The sequence below is a fragment of the Protomyctophum parallelum genome (assembly GCF_964188405.1).
Source record: "Protomyctophum parallelum genome assembly, chromosome: 12".
Classification (NCBI taxonomy): Eukaryota; Metazoa; Chordata; class Actinopteri; order Myctophiformes; family Myctophidae; genus Protomyctophum; species Protomyctophum parallelum.
In genome coordinates, this window is record NC_139712.1 from 19,603,695 (window position 1) to 19,627,989 (window position 24,295).

A 24,295-nucleotide genomic window follows, 5' to 3' on the forward strand; every position below is an offset into this window, starting at 1 on the left:
ATGGTCATTTGTGGTCATTTGGTCCAGCAACACAGGCACAGATTTGATGTTTTTCTGCGTAAGCCTCAAATGGCGGAACAGCTGTCACGGTTTTTGGCGCAAAGTAACCACAGTATACCGCTAATCAACTTACAACTACACACTTTATACAGTATAGAGTATAGAGTATATATGTATACGTATATAGTATATGCCTATATACTATATATACTATATATATTTCTTACGTCATCATTTAGAGCTAGTCATACGTATACTATATACATAATCAGTAAAAAATAAAATAGCTAATTGTGCCTGATCTGCTGGGACCAGAGTATGTGGTGTGTATGTGTATGACTAGAAAAACTAAAAAGGGATCCAGAATATATCTACAACGATAAAACAGTATTTCTTATATAGATAGAAACTTGAATCATACTTAATAATACTAGATGTTTATATGTATAAAGTAGGTAGCAAATAGTTACATCTAAACATTAATCATTTCAAACGTTCCTTCACAGAGATACTGAGATTTGACAGTTTACAGCGGTCGAAAGGACTTGCGCGCTCTGCTTGCGCACTAGTTGGCCATTTATGGCCTACTAGTGTGCAACAAGCAAGTATGCACTCGACAGAGTGCAGTTCTAGTCTTTTTATAGTTTCACAAGATAGTATTACTCAAAGTGTTAATGTAACACATGTAGCTCTGTTTACACCTTTATTCTATTGTTTTATCTTGATTGTTTTGTTCCACTTTTGCTTTGGCAATGTAAACGGATGTTTTATCATGCTCCTTTGAATTAAAAAAAAATGAATTGAGAGAGAGAGAGAGAGAGAGAGAGGGAGAGGAGGCAGAGAAGAAGGGTGAGGCCAGGGAGAGGAATATTAGTGCAGAGGTCAAGGGTCATCATCTCTTTGAAATGTTCTCTTCTTCTTTGTTCTTTTTAATGAATCCCACGGGTTCCAACACGCACGCACGCACTCTCTCTCTCACACACACACACACACACACACACACACACACACACACACACACACACACACACACACACACACACACACACACACACACACACACACACACACACACACACACACACACACACACACGCGCGGCAGAGCAGGGTGAAACAGTCAGAACATCTCAGATTCTTTCTTTCATGGAAGGAATGAACACATCAGAGGAGATTCTGGACAGACAGAAAGAGCAATGGACAGACAGACAGACAGACAGACAGACAGACAGACAGACAGACAGACAGACAGACAGACAGACAGACATAGACACAGACAGACACAGACACAGACAGACAGACAGACAGACAGACAGACAGACAGACAGACGAAAGGAGCCTATATAGCCCTGCTGGCCTCCCTCAAGCAGACAAACGCTCTGCAATTCATTAGCCCGACCCCTACGTGGAAACACTTCATATAATCCAGTGTTGATGTCGTCGACTAAAACTATGACGAAAAATGTTCGCCGACTATACCATTTTTCACTGACGAAAACAAAATGGAAATGAAATGAAAACTAAGCTATATGCATGCCACAGACTAAGACTAAATATATTGACAATTTGGCTAAATCAACTGTAGATTTATAGTCGACTAAAATCTTATGACATTTAGTCAACTAAAACTAGAGTTGACTAAACACTATAAACACTCTAGGTGTTTTGTGGTCCAAAAATAAACAAGCTGGCGTTATTGTCAGGGAGTTATCTGTATCGTTTGCGACAGTCAGTCACTCATATATGATACGAAAATTAATTGACTAATTCAACAGCAGTAACATTAGTGTTTTCTCTCAGTCAGTTGATTCTATCCATATGAATCTCCGTCTACAACTAATCCAAAACGCAGCAGCCAGAATTGTAACAAACACCAGGAAAGGGGACCTCCTATCTGTCAGACTGCCTGCATGAGTATTGAGTATGTCCCAGCTCGCCCCCTCAGGTCACTCGGTACTAAAAAACCCAGACGTTTTTATTTCCAGGGAGAAAAAAAAAAGTCCACTTCAATTCGGCATAGAGTAGCGCAAAGTGCAAACGTCGATCACTCTCTGCTGATTTCTGATCGTCTGCACCTTTGTTAAATTGACGCACACACGCACACCCGTACACACACACACACACACACACACACACACACTCCTCTCTCTCTCTCTGTCGCTCTAATTAATTAGTCTCATGTCCAGCACCTGCACACAGTTTCTCCCGGCGGATCCTGCCGGGAGCTGCCTATGCCATTAGAAAGCATAGGTGAGTTCCAGGCTACTCGGTACTGAACGGCTGATCAAAATTCCAACTAATGGCAAGAGACACGGCGAAGCTGCCTTTGCCAGCTTCGTACCAAGGATGTGGAAGTCTCTTCCCCTGCATATCAGACAGGATGTGGAAGTCTCTTCCCCTGCATATCAGACTGGATGTGGAAGTCTCTTCCCCTGCATATCAGACAGGATGTGGAAGTCTCTTCCCCTGCATATCAGACTGGATACGGCGGAAGATTGGGAGTGATGCTGCAGTTCCGACTGCAATGGGAAGTGCATTCCACAGTTTTGGAGCCAGAAGGGAGAAGAGTTTGGGACGTGTGGAGCGTTGTCCCGGCGTTTTTAGTGAGGGTACTTCCAGCTTCCCTGCGTTGGCTGATCTGAGTGCGCGCAAGGGTTTGTAGGGTTCGATCATACTTGCAAGATATGGGGGAGCCATACCTTTGGTTGCTTTGAATGATGATGGTATTACACCTGCTTTGAATGATGATAGTATTACACCTGATGACAGTGTCTCCAATGTTGCCAGTATAGACACTCAAATAGGAGTGGTAAAAGTGGGAGATCAAGTACACACGACGCTGCAATGATAATTGCTGAAGCAGATAGAGCTGCACTTGTTGCCCGTGCGGCTGCACTAAAGACAAAACATGATTTGGAGGAACAGGAACAAAAGTTGAAAGAGCAGGAACGAATGCTAAAGAGGAAAAGAGAGCAGTTTCATGTAGAAACTGAATTGGCTCAAAACACTGCAAGGCTGGATGTATTGCATTCCTTTGCAATTAAAAGTTCATCTAATGCGCCTTCAAATGCAATGAATTTATATTTGGAAAAGGAAACTAGGAAAAGGGAAAATGCCAAGAAATTAAATCCTATGGCAAAACAATGTCAGCCTGGAAATTCAATGCAACAAAATAAACCAACACAACTGTCAATACCACAAAACAAAACGGTTGATGTGAGACCAAAGGACCTGTCATTCCAACCACAACCACAAGGAACAACAGGAAAGCAAAACGGGAACAACACAGCACGTGCAAATTCAATCAGCAACTGTAAATAGAAAAGGGCAATCAACAAATCATCAAATCAATCATGTTCAAATAAATCCAAATCAATCTGCAAACCTACTTATCATCATGAAGAGGCAAAATTAAATAATCGCTGCTCTGGTGCATCAACAACATTCCAGATCTCTGCCACCACGGGTTATCCCAACATTTGAAGGGGACCCTCTCCAATAATATTGGAGAGGGTCCCCTTCAAATGTTTAATAAAAGCCCTATATTATAGGGCTTTTATTAAAGCGTTCAAGCAAGGAGTGGAGGAAAAGGCAACTGAAGCTGATACTTTATATTACCTGGAGCAATTTACAAGAGGACAGCCACAGGAACTGGTGCGTAGCTGCCAGCATAATTATGGCTCCGGAGCGGGGCTATGCAGTGGCAAGGGATCTTCTGAAGGAACATTTTGGAAACCAGTACAAAATAGCAACCGCTTACATGCAAAGGGCCTTGTCATGGAACACCATAAAATCTGAGTATGTGGAGGCACTACAAGCTTATTCATTATTTTTGCGTGGATGTTGTAATGTAATGGAGGAGTTGCAGTACATGCAGGAATTGGACATGCCTGTCAACATGAGAGCCATAAAAGAGAGAGAGAGAGAGAGAGAGAGAGAGAGAGAGAGACAGAGCGAGAGAGAATACGTGCGTGCGTGTGTGTGTGTGTGTGTGTGTGTGTGTGTGTGTGTGCGTGTGTGTGTGTGTGTGTGTGTGTGTGTGTGTGTGTGTGTGTGTGTGTGTGCGTGCGTGCACGTGTGTGTACAGACAATGGTTCTTTTTTCACAACTCATTTACCCCTTGAATTACATTGAACAACACACACGCGCACAGATGTGCGCACACAAACGCACACACACACACACACACACACACACACACACACACACACACAAACAGATTTTACAGAGGCCAGTTTCGAATTGCAGCCATCCATATAGGTGCCCTTTGAGAGCGGTTTTGAAGGAGTCAAGGGATTCACATGTCTTAATGGCTGTTGGTAGGGCGTTCCACATTTTGGTGGCATAGGAGCGAAAAGAATTTAGTCCCTTGTTTGTGCCGAATCTGGGTTGTACATGGTTTGTTGCACTCCCTCTGGTGTTGTGGGTGTGGACTTCGTTTACATTAAGGAAGTATTTAAACAGGTGCATGGGTATCTTGGTGGTGTATCGAATCTTGTGGACCAGACCCATTGCAAGATGCTGTACTCTGTCGTCGACCCTAAGCCATCCCAGCCTGTCAAATTGGGCAGGGGTGAGGTGGGTTCGGGGGGTGAGGCCAAGTAGGAGCCTGACCAGTTTGTTTTGGGAGGTCTGGAGCCTTGTTTTAAGGGCCTTTGAGGTGCTGTGGTACCAAGAGGTGGATGCATAGTCAAAGAAACCTTGTACGAGGGCTCCTGTTAAGGTCTTCAAGGTGTTTTTGCTGACCAGTGAGGAGATCCTGTAAAGGAATCTTGTTCTTTGATTGACTTTTTTGATTACGTTGGTGGCCATTTTATCACCGGAAAGATTGGCCTCCAGGATGGAACCTAGGTAGGTAATTTGATCTTTTCGTGTGATAATATTGTCACCCACTCTAACCAAGAAGCCATCTGCCTTGCTGAGATTACTATTTGATCCGAAGAGGATGGATTCAGTTTTTCCCAGGTGTAAGGATAGTTTGTTATCAGCGAGCCAAGTGCAGATTCTACCAAGTTCAGAGCTGAGGGTCTTTTCAACCTGCAGTTTGTTCCTGTCCGAGACCAGCAGTGCTGAGTCATCTGCGAACAGGAACAAGTTGCAGTCACAAGCTGAAGTCATGTCGTTAACATATATTAGGAACAGTAATAGTACGGCAGCTTATAGGGCCATATTTTAGAGGAATGTGGACACGGCTGACAAAAGCGCCACATTTTTTCCACATGTTCTCCATAACCATACGTTTCATTTTGGAAGGGGAGCCACGTCATCAAGATGTCAGAAGGCGGCCATCTTGGCGTTCAAAGATTGCCGCCATGTAATATCTATAAGTGCAGCTATCTCAGCTTCTAAGCCACCTAAAAGGTCAAACTTGGTGTCAATATATACATTTTCTTTGTCAAGGAATGCAATATAACTATAGGGAATATCAATAAGTGACTAAATCTGCCAATATTAGATACTTTTGTTCATTCTTCCCATTGCAGTCAGAACTGCAGCATCACTCCCAATCTTCCGCCGTAGCCTGAAAACCCACCTTTTCAGACTCCATCATGGCCCATAGCACTTACCCTAACCCCTTAGATAGCATTTCTGTTGGCTTAGATAGCATTTGACACAGACTTATAGCATGTTATGTAGACAGCACTATAATTGTATTGTATATAGTCATAGCACGCCATAGTACATATGTATAGCATAGTAGTAAATATGTATAGTTTATATGTACAGTATAGTGTATGTATAGTTTCATTATATAGATATTCCACTGTTACTTTCTTAGCTTACGCATGTTTCATGATAAATGCTTTTATGTGATGTATTCCCATGCTTTTGTTCTTGCTTAAATGTAAGTTGCTCTGGATTAAGAGCGTCTGCTAAATGCCTAAATTGTAAATTGTAATTGTAATTCTGGCAATAGGCTATATGTACACAATTATGGTTCGTTTTTGGACTTTACTTTGATGTATTCCTATTCTGTTTGGTTTTGGGCTTTCAGTTCTAGTTGCTGCCTTGGTGTCCTGTATTGTACTTGCCCACAGAGAACAGGATTTTCTACTCTATGTGGAGTCTTTAAAAGCTCTCGTCCCATGGTTCTTTGCCCTTGATCACCACAACTATGCACAATGGATTCCTGTGCACATCCGTGACATGGAAAGCTTGCCAACATCCATTCATGAGGAATTTGAAGACCATCGTCATTGGCAAGACCACAAACAGATTCTCAAGCATACCAATTGACCAGGCTCATGAGCAAAATATTGCTCTGGTGAAGGGTTCAGGAGGTGCAGTCGGACTCACTGAGAATCCTGCAGCATTCAAAAAGTGGATGATCGCAGGGCCTGAACAAGCGCGACTCCTAAAAGAGTTTGAGCAGGAGTATGTATTGGAAAGAACCAATAATCAACACCACCATGAAGAAGGAAAGGCTACACAAAAGACCTTCAAAGAGCAAACACTAGCACTTGTGCAAACCATCAGTGGAATGGGCAATCCATTCCTAGATGACAGCCACGAGCTTCTAATGTTGGACACACGAAATGTGATTAACGAGTCAGTGATTAACACAGTCCGCACTGTGGAATCAGTACAACAAATACCACAAGACTGTGATCATAGACCGCACACACTCCATTCATGAGTCCATCAAAAAATAATTCACTGCCTCTCTTCAGATGCCCAACACTCAAGATCAGGACCAAACAGGCAGGGCAGATCGCAATGTTGAAAGATGATGTGGCACTCTTCTCCCGGTTTTATATTGCAATGCAATGCAGGGAGGGGGATATGAGCACATTCTTTAAGCATGAAAATCATCCCTACCCTCCCTCTCTATCTGACAAAGGGAAACTACGTCTGGGAAAGAAGTCAGATCTCCTAAATCTGCTGACACAGAAGACACAAGAAGAACCTCCAGGTATGTTTCATGTCAAAGTACTAGATGGCGCTGCTGTGGTGCACTTCCTGTCCACTACCAACATTACCACATTTGACCAATACGCCAGTTGTGTCTTTGTTCCCCACATCATGAAACACCTGGAGACCTCCAATAGAGTTGATGTTGTCTGGGATACTTACATCACCAGCAGCATAAAAGAGTCAACAAGAGAAGCGCAGGGAAGCTGGAAGTACCCTCACTAAAAACGCCGGGACAACGCTCCACACGTCCCAAACTCTTCTCCCTTCTGGCTCCAAAACTGTGGAATGCACTTCCCATTGCAGTCAGAACTGCAGCATCACTCCCAATCTTCCGCCGTAGCCTGAAAACCCACCTTTTCAGACTCCATCATGGCCCTTAGCACTTACCCTAAACCCTTAGATAGCATTTCTGTTGGATTATATAGCATTTGATACAGACTTATAGCATGTTATGTAGACAGCACTGTAATTGTATTGTATGTAGTCATAGCACGCCATAGTACACATATATAGCATAGTAGTAAAGATGTATAGTTTATATGTATAGTGTATGTATAGTTTCACTATATAAATATTCCACTGTTACTTTCTTAGCTTACGCATGTTTCATGATAAATGCTTTTTATGTGATGTATTCCCATGCTTTGTTCTTGCTTAAATGTAAGTCGCTCTGGATTAAGAGCGTCTGCTAAATGCCTAAATTGTAAATTGTAAATTGTAAATTGTAGAGAGAAGCGAGGCAAAGGAATCCGACGGAAGGTGGCTGGTCAGAACAAGCTGCCGGGGAAATGGTCAGATTTCCTGCGTGATCCAATAAACAAGCAGGAACTCTTTACCTTTCTCTCTGAGAAGATGGCATCCACTGTCTGGCCAGAGGGCAAGCAGGTCTTCATTACATCTGGCATCACAGTGGTTGGCACAGACACCAGCCACTCCATGCTGCCATGTAACCATGAAGAGGCAGACACCAGGATAATGATTCACCTGCTTGATGCTCTGGAACATGGCTGTTCTTCCTGCTTGATACGCACTGTGGATACAGATGTTGTCGTTATCCTCATCGGTATGTTCCATACCCTGCTCACCAAGTATCCATCTGCAGACATCTGGGTTGCTTTTGGCACTGGCAAGAACTACAGCAATGTTCATATAAACACCATCTGCCATGCTCTGGGCAAAGACAAGTCCAAAGCACTTCCCGTCTTCCACTGCTACACAGGCTGTGACACAACATCAGCATTCTGTGGGAAAGGGAAGAAGTCAGCATGGGTGGCTTGGAATTCCTACCCAGAGGTCACCCAGGCCTTCACCTACATGGCAGAAAATCTATACACTTCTGTGACCATAGATGCCCAACAGGTTCAGCTTCTTGAGCGCTTTACGGTCATCATGTATGACAAAACAAGTGATTTGGAATCTGTCAATGAAGCACGGCAAGAATTGTTCTGCCAGAAGAACAAAAAGATGGAACACATTCCACCAACGCAAGATTCACTGCTGCAGCACGTGAAGCGAGTGGTCTACCAGTCTGGGATCTGGGCCACGTCTGAACTGGCCCAGCAGCCAACCCCCAGTCCAGAAGGATGGGGATGGACATTGGATGTTGACAACCAGGTCTGGCTTCCTTTGTGGAGCACTCTACCTATGGCGTCAAAAGCCTGCAATGAACTGGTAAAGTGCGGTTGTAAGCTTGGTTGTGGTGCAAGGTGCTCATGTAAAACATGTAAACACTGGAATTGCACAGCTCTTTGCAGTTGTAAATGTAACAGATAATTTGAATGTTGTTATCATTCACTTCATGCTCCATTTTTCAATGTATCTGACTGCTAAAAGAGTTGAAGATGATGTAAATATGTTGCTAGAATGACCTATTTATTTGATATTGGCACAAATAAACATATAGTGATATTATCAATGACCTTATTGCATTCCTTGACCCAAATAATGTATATTTTGACACCAAGATTGACCTTCTAAGTGGCTTAGAAGCTGAGATAGTGGCACTTATAGATATTACATGGCGGCCATCTTTGAACGCCAAGATGGCCGCCTTCTGACATCTTGATGACGTGGCTCCCCTTCCAAAATGAAACGTATGGTTATGGAGAACATGTGGAAAAAATGTGGCGCTTTTGTCAGCCGTGTCCACATTTTTTTGCTAAGCTGCCGTACTATAAAGGCCCTAGTATGCTTCCTTGTGGGACGCCACACAGCTCACTGGGAGGGGAGGGGACAGTGTTCCGTTCACCTCCACCATCTGTTCTCTCCCCTCCAGGTAGGATTGCATCCAGCTCACTGATGTGCTATCAAAACCAATAGCTTTAAGCTTGTTAACCAGTATGGAGTGGTTCACGGTGTCAAAAGCCTTTTGGAGGTCCAGCAAGACCATGCCGCAGTATTTTCCAGAGTCCACCTCGTGTTTGATGTGGTCGCTCAAATAGAGGAGGCATGTGTCAGTGGAGTGGGATGTTCTGAACCCAGATTGGAACTCGTACAGCAATTTATTAGTGGCAAGATACTTTTCAACCTGTTCATAGACTATTTTTTCCATCACTTTCGAGATGGAGCTTAGAATAGAAATAGGGCTGTAGTTGCCGGGTTCTAATTTACTCCCTTTTTTGTACAGGGGGCCAGTTTAAAATCTTGGGGGACCTGTCCCTGTTTGATGGAGAGGTTTACTATGTGGGTGATGACGGGAGCAATGGAAATGGCTGAGTCTCTGAGAAATTTGGAGGGAATATTGTCATGGCCAGTGGCCTTGTGGGGTTGGAGGGCACTCAGTTTTTTAAGTACCTCCTCAGTTGTTACCATAGCCATTTTAAAATCATCTTTACAAACACCTAGGTTTTTGTAGAAGGCTTTGATGTGCTCTACACCAAAACGCCCAGAGTGGGAGGGCAGTTTGTTAACCAGCATTGTTGCAATGTTTGTAAAGAAGATGTTCAAGTGGTTTGCTACGTCAAGCTTGTCAGTGATGTGTTATTATAGGGTGTTATTCGATTTGATGTTTATGTTAGTAAACCTGGTTTTTAGTTTCTGACCATAGCCTAGTTGGTTGTTTAGTAGCTTCCAAAGCTCCCGAGGATTGTTTTTAATTTCCTCGGCTTTATCATTGATAAAGTTACTTTTTTCTGATTTGGTCATGGCAATAACACCGTTTCTTAGCTTGTTACATTGGGTTTTTAGGATGTACAGTTTAGTTTGGAGATCACTGTCGAAGCGCTTGGCTAGCATGGACTTGCATTTAAGAAGTTCAGAGCATTTGTTGTCTCTGGTTTTCATTGCAGTCAGTATGTCCGAATTCATCCATGGCTCCAAGCGGGTTTTGACCCTGACGGTTCTCAAAGGAGCCATGATGTTTAGTACTGATGTAAATTTGGTTTTAAAGCCAAGCCATGCTTCTTCGACTAGTGAGCTCCTGAGCACATCGGACCAATCCAGATTCTCCAGTTCAAGGTTAAAGGCCTCCCTAGAGTAGGTTTTGAGGTCCCTAGATATGACTGTTTTGTGACAGTCAAACTTTTGTTTTTGTTTTTTGCGGGTACAGAAAATCATAAAATGATCGCTAAGCCCACATGCAATAACCCCTTTCTTTGAGATTCTGGATTTGTCCGTAGTCAGAATGAGATCAATGACAGTTTGAGTAGAATCACACACTCTTGTGGGTTGGGTAATTAGTTGACTGATACTATGCAGATCACAAAACCGACAAAATTACTTAAACACAGGAGCTTCCTTACGATGCATATCCGTATTGTAGTCGCCAATCAGGATTTTCTCGACACATTCCTCCCCAGCTAAGCACCCCTCACGTATATCATAGAACTCATTCTGATCAGGCGGTCTATAGACGGTGCCCACTAATACTGATTTAGCATTTTAGAAAATGTATTCAACTCACACAGTTTCAATTTCATCATGCGTCAAGTCAGTACGAGTAATGTATTCAGTATCTTGGTGAATATACATGCACACGCCACCACCATGCCTGTTTCTGTCATTTCTAATGACTGAGTAATTTTCTATTTCAATCTCTGGGACTTTAGTAGACTCATCAAGTTTAGTTTCAGAGAAACACAGGATGTGAAAGGTTACTTGGAAATGAGTACAAAAAGAAATGATGATACCTTATGCATGGACTAAAACTTCATTGGTTTTTGTCTCCACCAGGCCGAAGGCATGGGGATAGAGTAAGTTTTGCACTCCGTCCGTCCGTCCGTGTGTGTGTGTGTGTCCGTACGTCACCGTTAACCCGGTCGATGCCAAACTTTGCACACACACTCCCTGGATCGACTTTTGTAAAACACATTTTTTGATATTACTCCTCCATATTTTGTCCAGTTATGTAAAGGTCTTAATTAGGGATGGGTATCGTTAGGATTTTTGTGAGTCTGGTACCGATTCCGGTTCTGCTTATCGATTCCGGTTCTTAACTGTTCCCTATTTCGGTTCCAAAATGGTATAAAATAACTTAAATAAGAGGTCAAATGTTTATTTAACAAAAAAGCTCAATGTCAATTACTCAATTTAAGACATGTATAATGAATAGTATAACATCCTCTCCTTTATTGGGCCATTTGTGGATAATGGGCAATAGGGCCTATGCCGTGATATCTCACACACACACGCACGCACGCACGCACGCACGCACGCACACACACACACACACACACACACACACACACACACACACACACACACACACACACACACACACACACACACACACACACACACACCGACACCAACGCTTTCTCTCTCCTCTCTCGTCTCATGTTGATTCAATTTTGCTGTGCAGCCAGCGTGCTGTGCACATGCAGTGATGATGACTGAGGTACTCCTGTCCCCTCTCTTAAAAGTTTCCTCCCATAAACTTCACTTGAAAATTACGTTTAAGAAACTTTAATAATTATGTTGCTTCAATGCTTCTCTGCTTCAGTGCCAGGCACAGCGCGTCTCTCTGTCTCTATAGACTCCTCGACAACTAACTCCATGCAGAGAGATAGCTCCGCCTCTGCAAGCCACAAGCCCACAACACGTCGCTGATGCAACGCGGTGTAGGCTTGTAGATCAGTTCCCTGCGCCTCTATTAAAACGGAAGAAAATAAATAAATAGCGGGTGACTGTGTGTCTGTGGGAACCGATAGAGAGAACCGACATTGAATTATTGTAATGGGTACCCGGTACCCAAGCACGTTCGGTTCGGTACATATTTGGTCCAGAGGTTCGGGACCCACCCTTAGTCTTAATTGATCATGTCACCATGACATTCTGATCATTAGGACCAAAGCACTTCTACAGGTGTATCTAGTTTCTGCTCTTGGAGACACTGTCACACTGATGAAGGCTGGATAGCCTGTTCAAAAATGAAATGTTTTGAACTGTAGTTCAAAACACACTACCATTATTTTCATACTGTTCATATTGTACTTGCATTCGTGTGATTTGTACTCATTATGATTATATGTATGTGTTTATTTTTACCCTACTGCCAGTGATTACAGTAAAGACAACTGGAACGTCTTTGTTGGTGTGATTATTGGGGATGGAGTTTATCTGCCTGCCGATTCATGCAAGGCGTGTGAAGGGGACAGGACATGGTTCCTGCCGTGAATTGCATGTGATTGACAACCTGTCACCTTCCTTGTCACGCCTGTGCACGGGTGTGCACTTATTACTCCGTTTTCTGCTCAAAATGAGACAAAGTCCGGTGTTTGGGAGGTTATAATTCCATTCCTTTTTTCCCCCATTTTGAGCAGAAAAACCACTAATAACCCTGTGCGTGTGTACCACTGAATATCATGTAGGCTGTTTCTTCTTTCTATTTTAAATACTGGGCCTTTATCGGCGTTAACGTGCTGCGACTGCGCTAACGCAAGACTCTTATCGCACAATAAATATATAAAATATATCGCCGTTAATCCATTCTCAAAGTTTGGTTTCTGGGAGCTGGGTCTGCACTCTGCATGGCGGCCAGGAGGCGGGCCGTGTGCGCGTGTGTGAGAGGAGGTGGAGCACTAAACGGCCACGGAGTGCAGTGGCGTGCACAGACATTTAGAGGGGCAGGTGCTCACGTGAAAAAAGGGCACCTTGTGCAGCGCGTGGAACCAGCCGGTTGCCTTAATTGTGTGAGATTTATAGATTTTGAGGCATATTAGAAGCTTCTTTTAAATCAAGAATTGAGCAGTGTCACCATGGTCCACATACTGTACACTATTCAAAAATATATATATTTTTTCTTCTTTTTTCAAAAGGGCACATTGCTGTCCAGAGGACAAGTGCAGGTGGTGCTCTAGCACCCCCTAGTGTCTATCTGTGCACGCCACTGACGGAGTGCACTCTGTGAGAGGGAGTCGGGACGGTAAACAGCAACACGTTAAAGTCCTACTTACTAGAAAAGAAAGAGGCAGCGATGGAGCCATAAGTCCATATCCATAAGTTCTGGGACATAAAATTGTGCTAAATACTGTTATCCATGACGGTAGCTGGCCTGCTGCCTGGCTGCTAGCTGTTGTGCTAAGCAAAATCACAACAAACACCCCTTTGACCAGGGTCAGATCAAGTCAGAAAATCAGAAAAGGTCAGAAAATAATTCTAAAATAAGCAACTATAGTGCTGACTGTCAAACACCATTGTCCAATGTTGTTTTGGTTCTCAAACATTTTCATGTCAAGGACCACCAATATTTTTAACTTTAAAGTTAAACAAGTCCAAAGTAGCTTATAATGACTAGACTTGGCAACACAGTGAACAGTTCTACAAACTCACAATATGAAATATAAGGTATTAATAGGCTAGTTGTATTGTTAATATACATAATTAGGGTTCCTGGTCTAATGGGCCACCTGGCCTGAGAAACCTGTTCTCAAGGACTTACTTAAATTACTTCTGGTCCTTATTTAGGTAGCGCACACATATTTTGAATGCCTTCGGCAGAGTTCAAATGAGCCATTTTAATCTAGATTAATCTAGATTAACTCCAGGATTGCAGTGAGATTAATTTAGATGAAAAAATATATATATCTATGCCCACCACTAATTTAAAAATATGTTTTTAATCAAATCTCGTGAATGGCCCAGATGGTAATAATAGCTTTCCTCGAGATATCTTGTGGATTGCTTGGATTGGGTTAAGTGAATCCTGAAATCAGTAAAACAACAAGGAACACATTATTACACTAATATATGTAAACACTTCAATCCACTCACTGCAATAACCTCATTATACTCCCATTAATCTGGCTATTAACCATACCATACCATACCATCTTTATTTATATAGCACATTTTAAAACAAAGTACCAAAGTGCTTTACAGTAAAACATTAAAAAACAACTTCAACATTAAAAAACAAATTCATTTAAAAACCACAAAACAACCACAAACAACATGCACAGAGTCACGTTAAACATCGAACATCTCTGTGCTTGGAAAAGCCAAGGAATAAAGGTAAGTCTTGAGGCGTGACTTAAACACCTGGAGGGTGGGGGCTTGTCTTGTGTGCAGAGGCAGCTCATTCCAGAGCTTGGGAGCTGCCACTGCAAAAGCTCGATAACCTCTGAGCTTCAGCTTGGTTTTAGGAACCACCAGGAGAAGCTGGTCAGAGGACCTGAGCGTCCGTGTCGGAGCATAGGGTGCCAAACCATTTAGACACTTAAAGACAAAGAGCAATACTTTGAAGTCAATCCTGTATCGCACAGGAAGCCAGTGGAGGGAGGCTAGTACAGGGCTGATGTGGTCTCGCTTACGTGTGCCTGTAAGTAACCTAGCAGCTGCATTCTGGACTAGCTGTAATCGAGATATGGAAACCTGGTTTACTCCAATATACAGGGCATTACAGTAGTCAAGGAGGGAAGTCATGAAAGCATGAATTACAGTTTCAAACACAGAGCGGGATAGACAAGACTTAACCTTAGATAGCCTCCTAAGCTGGAAGAAGCTCTTTCTTACTACTTCATTTATTTGTTTGTCCATCTTTAGGTCAGAGTCGATTTTGAAACCTAGATTGGTGGCAGTAGGCTTCAAGAAGGGCTCAAGGGGGCCTAAAACACCAGGAGGGGACACATGTGCTTGTGTGGGCCCAAACACCATAACTTCAGTTTTGCTGTCATTGAAGTTTAGGAAGTTTAAAGCCAGCCATGCTTTTACATCCTCGAGGCAAGCAAGGAGTGGTTTCAAAGAGTCAGGATTGTTACGCTTTAGAGGCAAATAAATTTGGCTGTCATCAGCGTAACAATGGAAAGAAACACCGTGTTTCAGAAAAATGGATCCTAGGGGGAGCAGATACAACATGAACAGAATTGGTCCAAGAATAGAGCCCTGTGGCACTCCACAATGGAGGGATGCTGTGGTGGATGTGGCATCCCCTAGGGTGACACGGAAACTTCTCCCTGACAAGTAAGATCTAAAGAACTCTAGTGCTGGCCCTTTAATGCCAACCCAGTGCTCCAAACGAGAGAGCAAGATACTGTAATCTACAGTGTCAAATGCCGCGGTAAGATCCAAGAGCACCAGAATGAGAGAGTCACCGGAATCTGTAGCCAAAAAGATGTCATTAAAGATTCTTAACAGTGCAGTCTCGGTGCTGTGGAGAGCTTTGTACCCGGACTGGAACACTTCCAGAATGCCATGTGTGTTCAAATGGGGCATCAGTTGGGCCAGGGCACATTTTTCCAAAACTTTGGAATTAAATGGGAGCTTGGAAATAGGCCGAAAGTTGGATAGGACAGAAGGATCAAGGTTGTGCTTTTTAAGCAGCGGCTGTACCACAGCATGTTTAAAAACAGCTGGTACATCACCTGCCAGGCACTGGTTTATGATCAATAGGAGATCCGGCCCTGTAGCACCACTGGTCTCTTTAGCCAGCCGAGGGGGAAGGACGTCTAAGGGGGAGCCAGTTGGTTTTATTTGGGATATTATTTCCTGTAGCTGAAAAAGGGATACAGGCTCAAAATTGCTCAAAACGTTGGGGCAGGTGACAGCAGTAGAAGGGTCATGTGTCGGAGTAGGGATGCTAGCCCTGATGTTGGCCACTTTGTCAATAAAGAACTGTAAAAAGAGCTCACATTTTTCAGGGGAAGCAAAGACAGATAGGCTGGGGGACGTCAAGTATATCATTTAAATTATTAAACACAGCATCTGTTTTAAAAGCAGCTTTAAATTAAATATGGATTAATACAATATGGATACAAAGTGTGTGTGTGTGTGTGTGTGTGTGTGTGTGTGTGTGTGTGTGTGTGTGTGTGTGTGTGTGTGTGCGCGCGTCTGACCTGGTACACTGATTGGTCCGGCTGTCGGGTGTGTCATCTCCTGTATCAACCCGTTGTGTTTCACCTGTGCACACACACACACACACACGCACATGCACACGCACACAGACACACACACAGATTGGACATACGTCAATAAACACACACACACACACACACATGCAAGACACGCTGCGCGTCTTCGTTGATGTTTTGTTGTTTGTGACAACTTGATTGGTTGCAGACTGACGACTAATTAACACACAGGCGGGCACCACAGTTTCCCATGGTTCCATGCTACTGCGACGTGATTGGACGTGACAGGCGCTTGTCTCGTGGTCGCCTTTCATCTCGGCGGTCCGACAACGCCAAATTACTTCCTACAAACACACATCAAAAGCCACGCCCAGATGTATGCAGCGTGGGAAATGTAGGCCTCACGGCCCACTGTGAACTACAGATGTATGCAGCGTGGGAAATGTAGGCCTCACCCCACTGTGAACTACAGATGTATGCAGTGTGGGAAATGTAGGCCTCACCCCACTGTGAACTACAGATGTATGCAGCGTGGGAAATGTAGGCCTCACCCCACTGTGAACTACAGATGTATGCAGTGTGGGAAATGTAGGCCTCACCCCACTGTGAACTACAGATGTGTGCAGTGTGGGAAATGTAGGATTCACCTGTCCATGAAAATCACAAACTGGTGACAATGCGCAGCCCTGACAGAGGCCAACCCCCACCTGTATTTACTGTAGAGGGTACAGTAGAGGGACCACCACACGTTAACTCTGTCATTTCTCAACCGTTTCGGACGCGGGGCGGCTCGCCAGAATCGGACCGGCACCCTGGGTGTGTTCCTGTGGGTCTGGAACCCCCCCCACCCCCCGGAGTTGCACCACTTACTTCACACGGGTGTGATCAATCAATCAATCAACTAACCAACCAACAGGTAAATCTTTGGTCAGCTATTTTCAGCGAATATATATATCTTGCCCTTACCCATTATCCATATTTACTTATTTGGCTTTTTTTTTTTTTTTTACTATTTTGAAAAACATTTTAAAATAGTTCAAATAGCCAACATGTCAATGTAGATATATTAAAAAAAAAAAAAAAATCAAGATAGTAAAATATGGCAAACACGTTTAGGCATAAAGGGGTAATGCTGAATTCACATGGAATCAGTAAGCGATAGACGGCAGAAGCTGCTGTACGGCACAGAACGGTAAAACAATATATAATATTTTAACCGATTGATGCCGTCTGATTTCAGTCACACGAGAGGAGGTCCTCGAGGCACGTCCCACTGGGAGGAGACCCCGGGGAAGACCAAGTTGGAGGAAACACATGGCCTTGGAACGTCTCGGGATCCCTCAGGAGGAAGTCACTAATGTTGCTCTGGAGAGGGGAGGGGAGTCTGGAGCTCTCTGGTGGAGCTGTTGCCCCTGCGACCCGACTACGGATAAGCGTTTGAAGATGGATGGATGGATGATGCCGTCTGCCGTTACCGTTGCCGGTTCTGGCCGCCGTGCTGTACTGTCCCGTTTACCGTATACCTGCTCCCGTCCACTAAAATAACTTACGGTTTCCTATCTATCGCTTGCCTGACCCCAAGTGAATGCAGCATGAGGCGCGCCCAAGATATATAGAGCCATAATGTGCAGTCACTAATAATAATCTAATATAATAATTTACGTGTTCAACCTCACAGCAGTCTGTCTGTCTGTCTGTCTGTCTGTCTGTCTGTCTGTCTGTCTGTCTGTCTGTCTGTCTGTCTGTCTGTCTGTCTGTCTGTCTGTCTGTCTGTCTGTCTGTCTGTCACATTGACTGACTGACCCATGAACTGCTGATGTAGTGTTATTGTCTTCAATTATCGCTCGCACGCACGCACACGCAGAGTGATAAAGGAGAGCATTATTCATCTGCAGACGAGAGAGAGCCTTTGAGGAAGACTAACAGTAGCCAAATGACCACCATGAACGATGGGCGTAGGACACGACACATGGAGTGTGTGTGTGTATGTGTGTGTGTGTGTGTGTGTGTGTGTGTGTGTGTGTGTGTGTGTGTGTGTGTGTGTGTGTGTGTGTGTGTGTGTGTGTGTGTGTGTGTGTGTTTGTGTGTGTGCGTGCGTGCGTGTGTGTGTGTGTGTCGGGGGTCAAAGCCAGACACATGTATCCTCCCATATGATGCCAGGTTGGCCAGATGATCATCTATCTCTCTCGCCCTCCCTCTCTCTCTCTCTCTCCAACTTTCCAGCTTCACTGTTTTTCTTTCTCAGTTCCTACTTCTTTCATCTCTGCAGAATCTCTCTGTTATTCACACATCCCCCTCCCTCCCCCCTCCTCCCCCCCGCCTCTCTCTCTCTCTCTCTCTCTCTCTCTCTCTCTCCCTCTCTCTCTCTCTCCCTCTCTTTCCATTCTCTTTCATCCCCCTCTGCACTCCATGCACTCCTCTCTGTCCTCCCCCTCATCCATTTCCATCCTTCTTCCTCCCTCTTGTCCTCCTCTCCCTCGTCCACCGTCCACCCATCTGTCCATCTTCTTTGTGTGTGTGTGTGTGTGTGTGTGTGTGTGTGTGTGTGTGTGTGTGGGGGGCGTACGTATGCGTGCAAGCGCGCGTGCGAGAGAGAGAGATTGCAAAACAGTTATGAGTTAGTACTTTACAATCAATTTAAAATTGAACGACTACGAACATTACATCACACCCGCACTGCTTGGTGCATCATCAAGGGTTGCATTGGGTCTCCGGGGATGTACTTGGACATCATGTGCCATACTAGCGCCATGCGTATTTGTACATCATCCCGGGTAGCTCAGTCGGTAGAGCTCTCGCCTTTGAACCACAGGTTCATGGGTTGGATTCCCGAGCACCGCCAACTCAGCGAATGAGTGGCATGGCTTGGGTGCGACAAGTCGTGCAGGAAGTACTGGGGAGCTGATGGTACTGTAGGTGTGGAGTGCTCCACCTAAGCAATCCATCTCCCAGAGGTCTAGTGCATTGTAACAGGGATAGACTCCATCTCCTAGGGGTCTAGTGCATTGTAACAGGGATAGACTCCATCTCCTAGGGGTCTAGTGCATTGTAACAGGGATAGACTCCATCTCCTAGGGGTCTAGTGCATTGTAACAGGGATAGACTCCATCTCCTAGGGGTCTAGTGCATTGTAACGGGGATAGACTCCATCTCCTAGGGGTCTAGTGCATTGTAACAGGGATAGACTCCATCTCCTAGGGGTCTAGCGCATTGTAACGGGGATAGACTCCATCTCCTAGGGGTCTAGTGCATTGTAACGGGGATAGACTCCATCTCCTAGGGGTCTAGTGCATTGTAACGGGGATAGACTCCATCTCCTAGGGGTCTAGTGCATTGTAACGGGGATAGACTCCATCTCCTAGGGGTCTAGCGCATTGTAACGGGGATAGACTCCATCTCCTAGGGGTCTAGTGCATTGTAACGGGGATAGACTCCATCTCCTAGGGGTCTAGCGCATTGTAACGGGGATAGACTCCATCTCCTAGAGGGCTAGTGCATTGTAACAGGGACATACTCCATCTCCTAGGGGTCTAGTGCATTGTAACGGGGATAGACTCCATCTCCTAGGGGTCTAGCGCATTGTAACGGGGATATACTCCATCTCCTATAGGGGTCTAGTGCATTGTAACAGGGATAGACTCCATCTAGGGGTCTAGTGCATTGTAACAGGGATATACTCCATCTCCTAGGGGTCTAGTGCATTGTAACAGGGACAGACTCCATCTCCTAGGGGTCTAGTGCATTGTAACAGGGATATACTCCATCTCCTAGGGGTCTAGTGCATTGTAACAGGGATATACTCCATCTCCTATAGGGGTCTAGTGCATTGTAACAGGGATATACTCCATCTCCTAGGGGTCTAGTGCATTGTAACAGGGATATACTCCATCTCCTAGAGGTCTAGTGCATTGTAACAGGGACAGACTCCATCTCACATCGCACGTATCAGTCAATCATTGGAATACGCTCAGGCTCTCCTTCAGTCTCTTCATGAGCAGGCCTCCAACTGTGTTGGTCTTTATATCAACGAGACGAAAACTGAATACGTAAAACATATGTAAATCCAACAATAACCACATTATAAAAACACTTAACAACACTCCTCTGAAACAGGTTGATGACTACAAGGAGTTGGGTTCATATATATCTTCTTCCCAAAAGGACGTTCGAACTAGGGAGGGTATGGCCTGGTCAGCCTGCAATGACATGCATAAACTCTGGTCATCCCAGCTTAGTAAGTAAAGTAAAAATATTTAGGATGACCGTTGAGCCGATTCTACTCTATGGCTCCGAGACATGGACACTTTCAAAGAAACAAGAGAATCGATTGGATGGCACTTACACCGCCTTCTAATGAGAGCGCAAAATCTGTCTCGGATGAGCCACCCATCGACTAATCTACGGCAACCTTCCCTGTGTTTCTTCACTGGTCCGATCCAGAAGAGTGCAGTTTGCCGGCCACTGCTACAGAGCTGACAATGAGGTTATATCTTCCCTTCTTCTCTGGAGTCCTGCCTCAGGGCAGACCAGAGGTAGAAAGCTGTCGTTCCCTGATGTCATCGCTAGGGACACATGCTTCAGTAGGCAGGAACTAGTAATGAAGGACCGGGAAGTCTGGCGTAGCATTTTGGAATCCATGATCTCGACCGCGGTCGAAAAATTATGATGATGATGAGGCGTCAATAGTGCATTGAAACAGGAACAGACTCCCGCGTGCTACCGGTTGATACCGACAATAAGCCACTCCCTCCTCATATGCTACTGAAGCAGGAGATAGAATCCTGACCTATCGGACACATGGCTCCAGAACATTTGGTTCCTGAGGCTATACTTACTTATGTTAGTGTGTGTGTGTGTGTGTGCCCTTTGAAATGTGTGTGTGTGTGTGTGTGTGTGTGTGTGTGTGTGTGTGTGTGTGTGTGTGTGTGTGCGTGTGTGTGCGCACGTGTGCTGTGCGCACGTGTACTGTGTGTGTGTATAAGCGCATGCCTATACATCACAGCAAGTGTCTGATTAGCTGCATGTGTGTGTGTAACTCTATCTACTTGCTATGCAGCCACTTATTCTATCCACATGGAAACACGCACACACGCAGATGCACACACACACACACACACACACACGCACACTTTATCCTTTTTAATTCACTTCACCTGCTCTTAGTTCAGAAAGGTTTAGATACCCGCTGTTTTATGAGGATAAAAATATGACTAGCAGATTTGGCTTCGTAAGCTTCTATCAGGACCTGCCACAGATCCCAGAGACTCCGCTATGGCACTCGAAGACCAGGAGGAGGCGCAGTCGCCTCACAGCAGGAAGGTCCTGCATGGGGGTCGTTCTCTCCTCCGCGTCGTCGGTGCCCATACCCGAGGCGAGGGTTGGCGAGAGGGCCTTTCTGTGTGGAGTTTGCATGTTCTCCCCGTGTCCCCTTTAAAAAGGTATACCCTGGCAAAAAAAAACATGCAGTAATCCTGGGTCTCTATACTGCCTCCCCCTGGCCAGCCACGGCGCCCTGATGGAGGGGAAAAGGAACTGGTCGGAATGACGTGTTCCTTTAACCCATTCTGACCTGAGATCAGATTCTAAAAAATGTCTTCTACATTCTCAAAAAGCTATGTTTCTATGTCAGTCGTTCTTCGATTTTTCAAAAATAGCAGACCTACAAGCTCGTAGCGCGCTATGAGCTTGTAGATCTGCTATTTTTCAATAGCTAAAGCATAACAATGCTAACACCAAAAGGGGTTCCCGCCCCAAAATGGGTTAACGCCCTATACGCTCTACCGGGTAAAGTCCCCCCTGTCATGTGATGAGAAGTGGCCTGCTCAATACATTGAAGGAAGCATGAGCTCAGTTCGGGGCTCTCCCCAGGTAGGCAGAGAGAGAGAGAGAGAGAGAGAGAGAGAGGCAGGCAATTGGCAATTGGCTCCGGGTGAAAAATGGGTTACAAAATCACAAAGCATTACAATATGACGCGTTGAGCTTGTAGATCGGCTATTTTTAACTTTGGTGGACTGTCTTACTATAAGTATTGAGGTTGAGTGGTTTTAACTGAAGTTAGATGGATACATTCCAAATATGAAGTATTCTGAGGCACCCTTAGCAGCTGGGTGTAACGATGCATTCCAACAGCGATACGACACGTACTGTATCACGATACATGGTTGACGATACGATCTACATGGACGATATTGGTTCATTACGGCGACGCGATATGATACGATTCAACGATTTGAAATCGACACAGTAACTATTTAGAAAATACATTAAACATGTGTGAAACTTGTGGACAGTGCAGGTTTTTTTAAAGGGAAAGATGTATTATTATGGTTAAAAAGTAGTAAACACAGTGATTCTCTGTCAAATAGAGGGACATTTGAACGCATATGGACGAAGCCACGCCTTGACATGAACACAGAGAATACACACATGTATCGACAGACCAATAGAGCACCGAAGTCCTGACGTAACTCGCTCATCCCGACGATTCCCCTGGTTTGCGGAAGTAATTTCTCTATGGAGAATAACATGGGGTGATCTTAATATCGTCTACTATAAGCGTTGTGGTCCAAAAATAAACAAGCTGTCTCAGCGTTATTGTCGGGAAGGTGTCTCTGTATCGTTTTCAACAGTCAGTCACTCATATATGATACAGTCTGCTTCTAGCGAAAATCTAACTAATTCAGCAGCAGTAACATTAGCGTTTTCTCTCAGTCAGTTGATTCTTCATATCCATATGAGTGAAGCGGCCAGGGTGACATGTTTATTTTTCAAACACAGTTATATGAGGCGATCTCAAATCGCCTCAATGGGGATTTCAATGCAACTAAACAAATACATGAACCTGGGGACTGACGCCCTCTACTGAAAGTGACGTCAGACTTCGGTGCTCTATTGTAGCTATATGGAATGGAAAAGTAATTAAACCTATAAGTACAATAGTGTCACAGTGCAAGGGCAGGAGCAATTAGGACCCAATTGCAGACAGATAGGCTGCAGAAGAGCTTCAATGCAAGGGTTTTATTCCAAAAAACCAACACAAGGAAGGAACAAGGAACTTGAAGTACATAAATCAGGAATACACTAGGAGGCAAATCATGGATACATGAGGAGCTGAACACTACTGACATTAAGTGACGAACTAGCAAGGGAACTGAACAAGCAGGGGAGTATAAATAGACACAGACTAACTAGGCACAGGTGAAACAAAACTCAAAATCAAGACAGGGATTGGCTGGGGGACTAAGAGGACACAGGTGGAAAACAAAGACTAATCACAATACAGGTTAGACAAGGCAGGTACCGAACTACAGGGGCAGACAGTACTACAAAATAAAAGGTACACAAGTTAAAGGAGAATTCCATACTAAAAGGCTTTCTTACCTTTCTTTGTAGTTGTTACGTCCCCATCAAAGAGGTCCAGGTGTTATTTTGTGCAAAAGCTCCTTATTGGCTATTTCCCCTACCATAAGCCCTAAATGAATTGCATTGAATTGAATGGGATGTATGGGGTGTTGTGCTAATTCGCTTATTTCCATCGAAATAAGTAGTAAAGTGTGCCGCTTGGGTTATTATTTACATTATGAAGAGAGGATATATACAAAAAAAATATAATTTTGAGCAATGGAAATAAGCGAATTAGCACAACACCCCATACATCCCATTCAATTCAATGCAATTCATTTAGGGCTTATGGTAGGGGAAATAGCCAATAAGGAGATTTTGCACAAAATAACACCTGGACCTCTTTGATAGGGACGTAACAACTACAAAGAAGGGTAAGAAAGCCTTTTAGTATGGAATTCTCCTTTAAACATAACACGTCACGAACCGTGACACTTTAGTATTGATTAAATTGATTATTTCCATTGCAAAATGATACGACGCCGTGATGCGAAGTCAAACGATATAGGATACGATATTTGCCGTTTACATATCGATATACTTCAATTTAAAAAAAGACATAAATCACACCCCTAACCCGGAGCCATCAAGTGAGGTGTTTAGCACCAGCCCAGAAAAAACTGCTCTCAGCAGGAAATGCCCAAAACAGGGCATGTTTCCTGTTTCAGCTAAACGGTCTGCACGCAGTCTCTTCTA

The 24,295-nt window shown here is 44.3% G+C and overlaps 1 protein-coding gene across 1 annotated transcript in view; it reads right to left on the reverse strand.

Annotated features, from left to right (window-relative positions):
- Nucleotides 1-1,072: 1,072 nt before the first annotated feature.
- Nucleotides 1,073-24,295, reverse strand: part of sugct (succinyl-CoA:glutarate-CoA transferase) — a 116,718-nt gene continuing 93,495 nt past the window's right edge. Inside the window, exons 13-14 of the mRNA XM_083777832.1 lie at nucleotides 16,184-16,247; nucleotides 1,073-1,175 (exon numbers count right to left, since the gene is read on the reverse strand). Of these exons, the coding sequence (XP_083633958.1) occupies nucleotides 1,144-1,175; nucleotides 16,184-16,247 (96 nt within the window). The 3' untranslated portion in view covers nucleotides 1,073-1,143. The remainder of the gene's footprint in view (nucleotides 1,176-16,183; nucleotides 16,248-24,295) is intronic.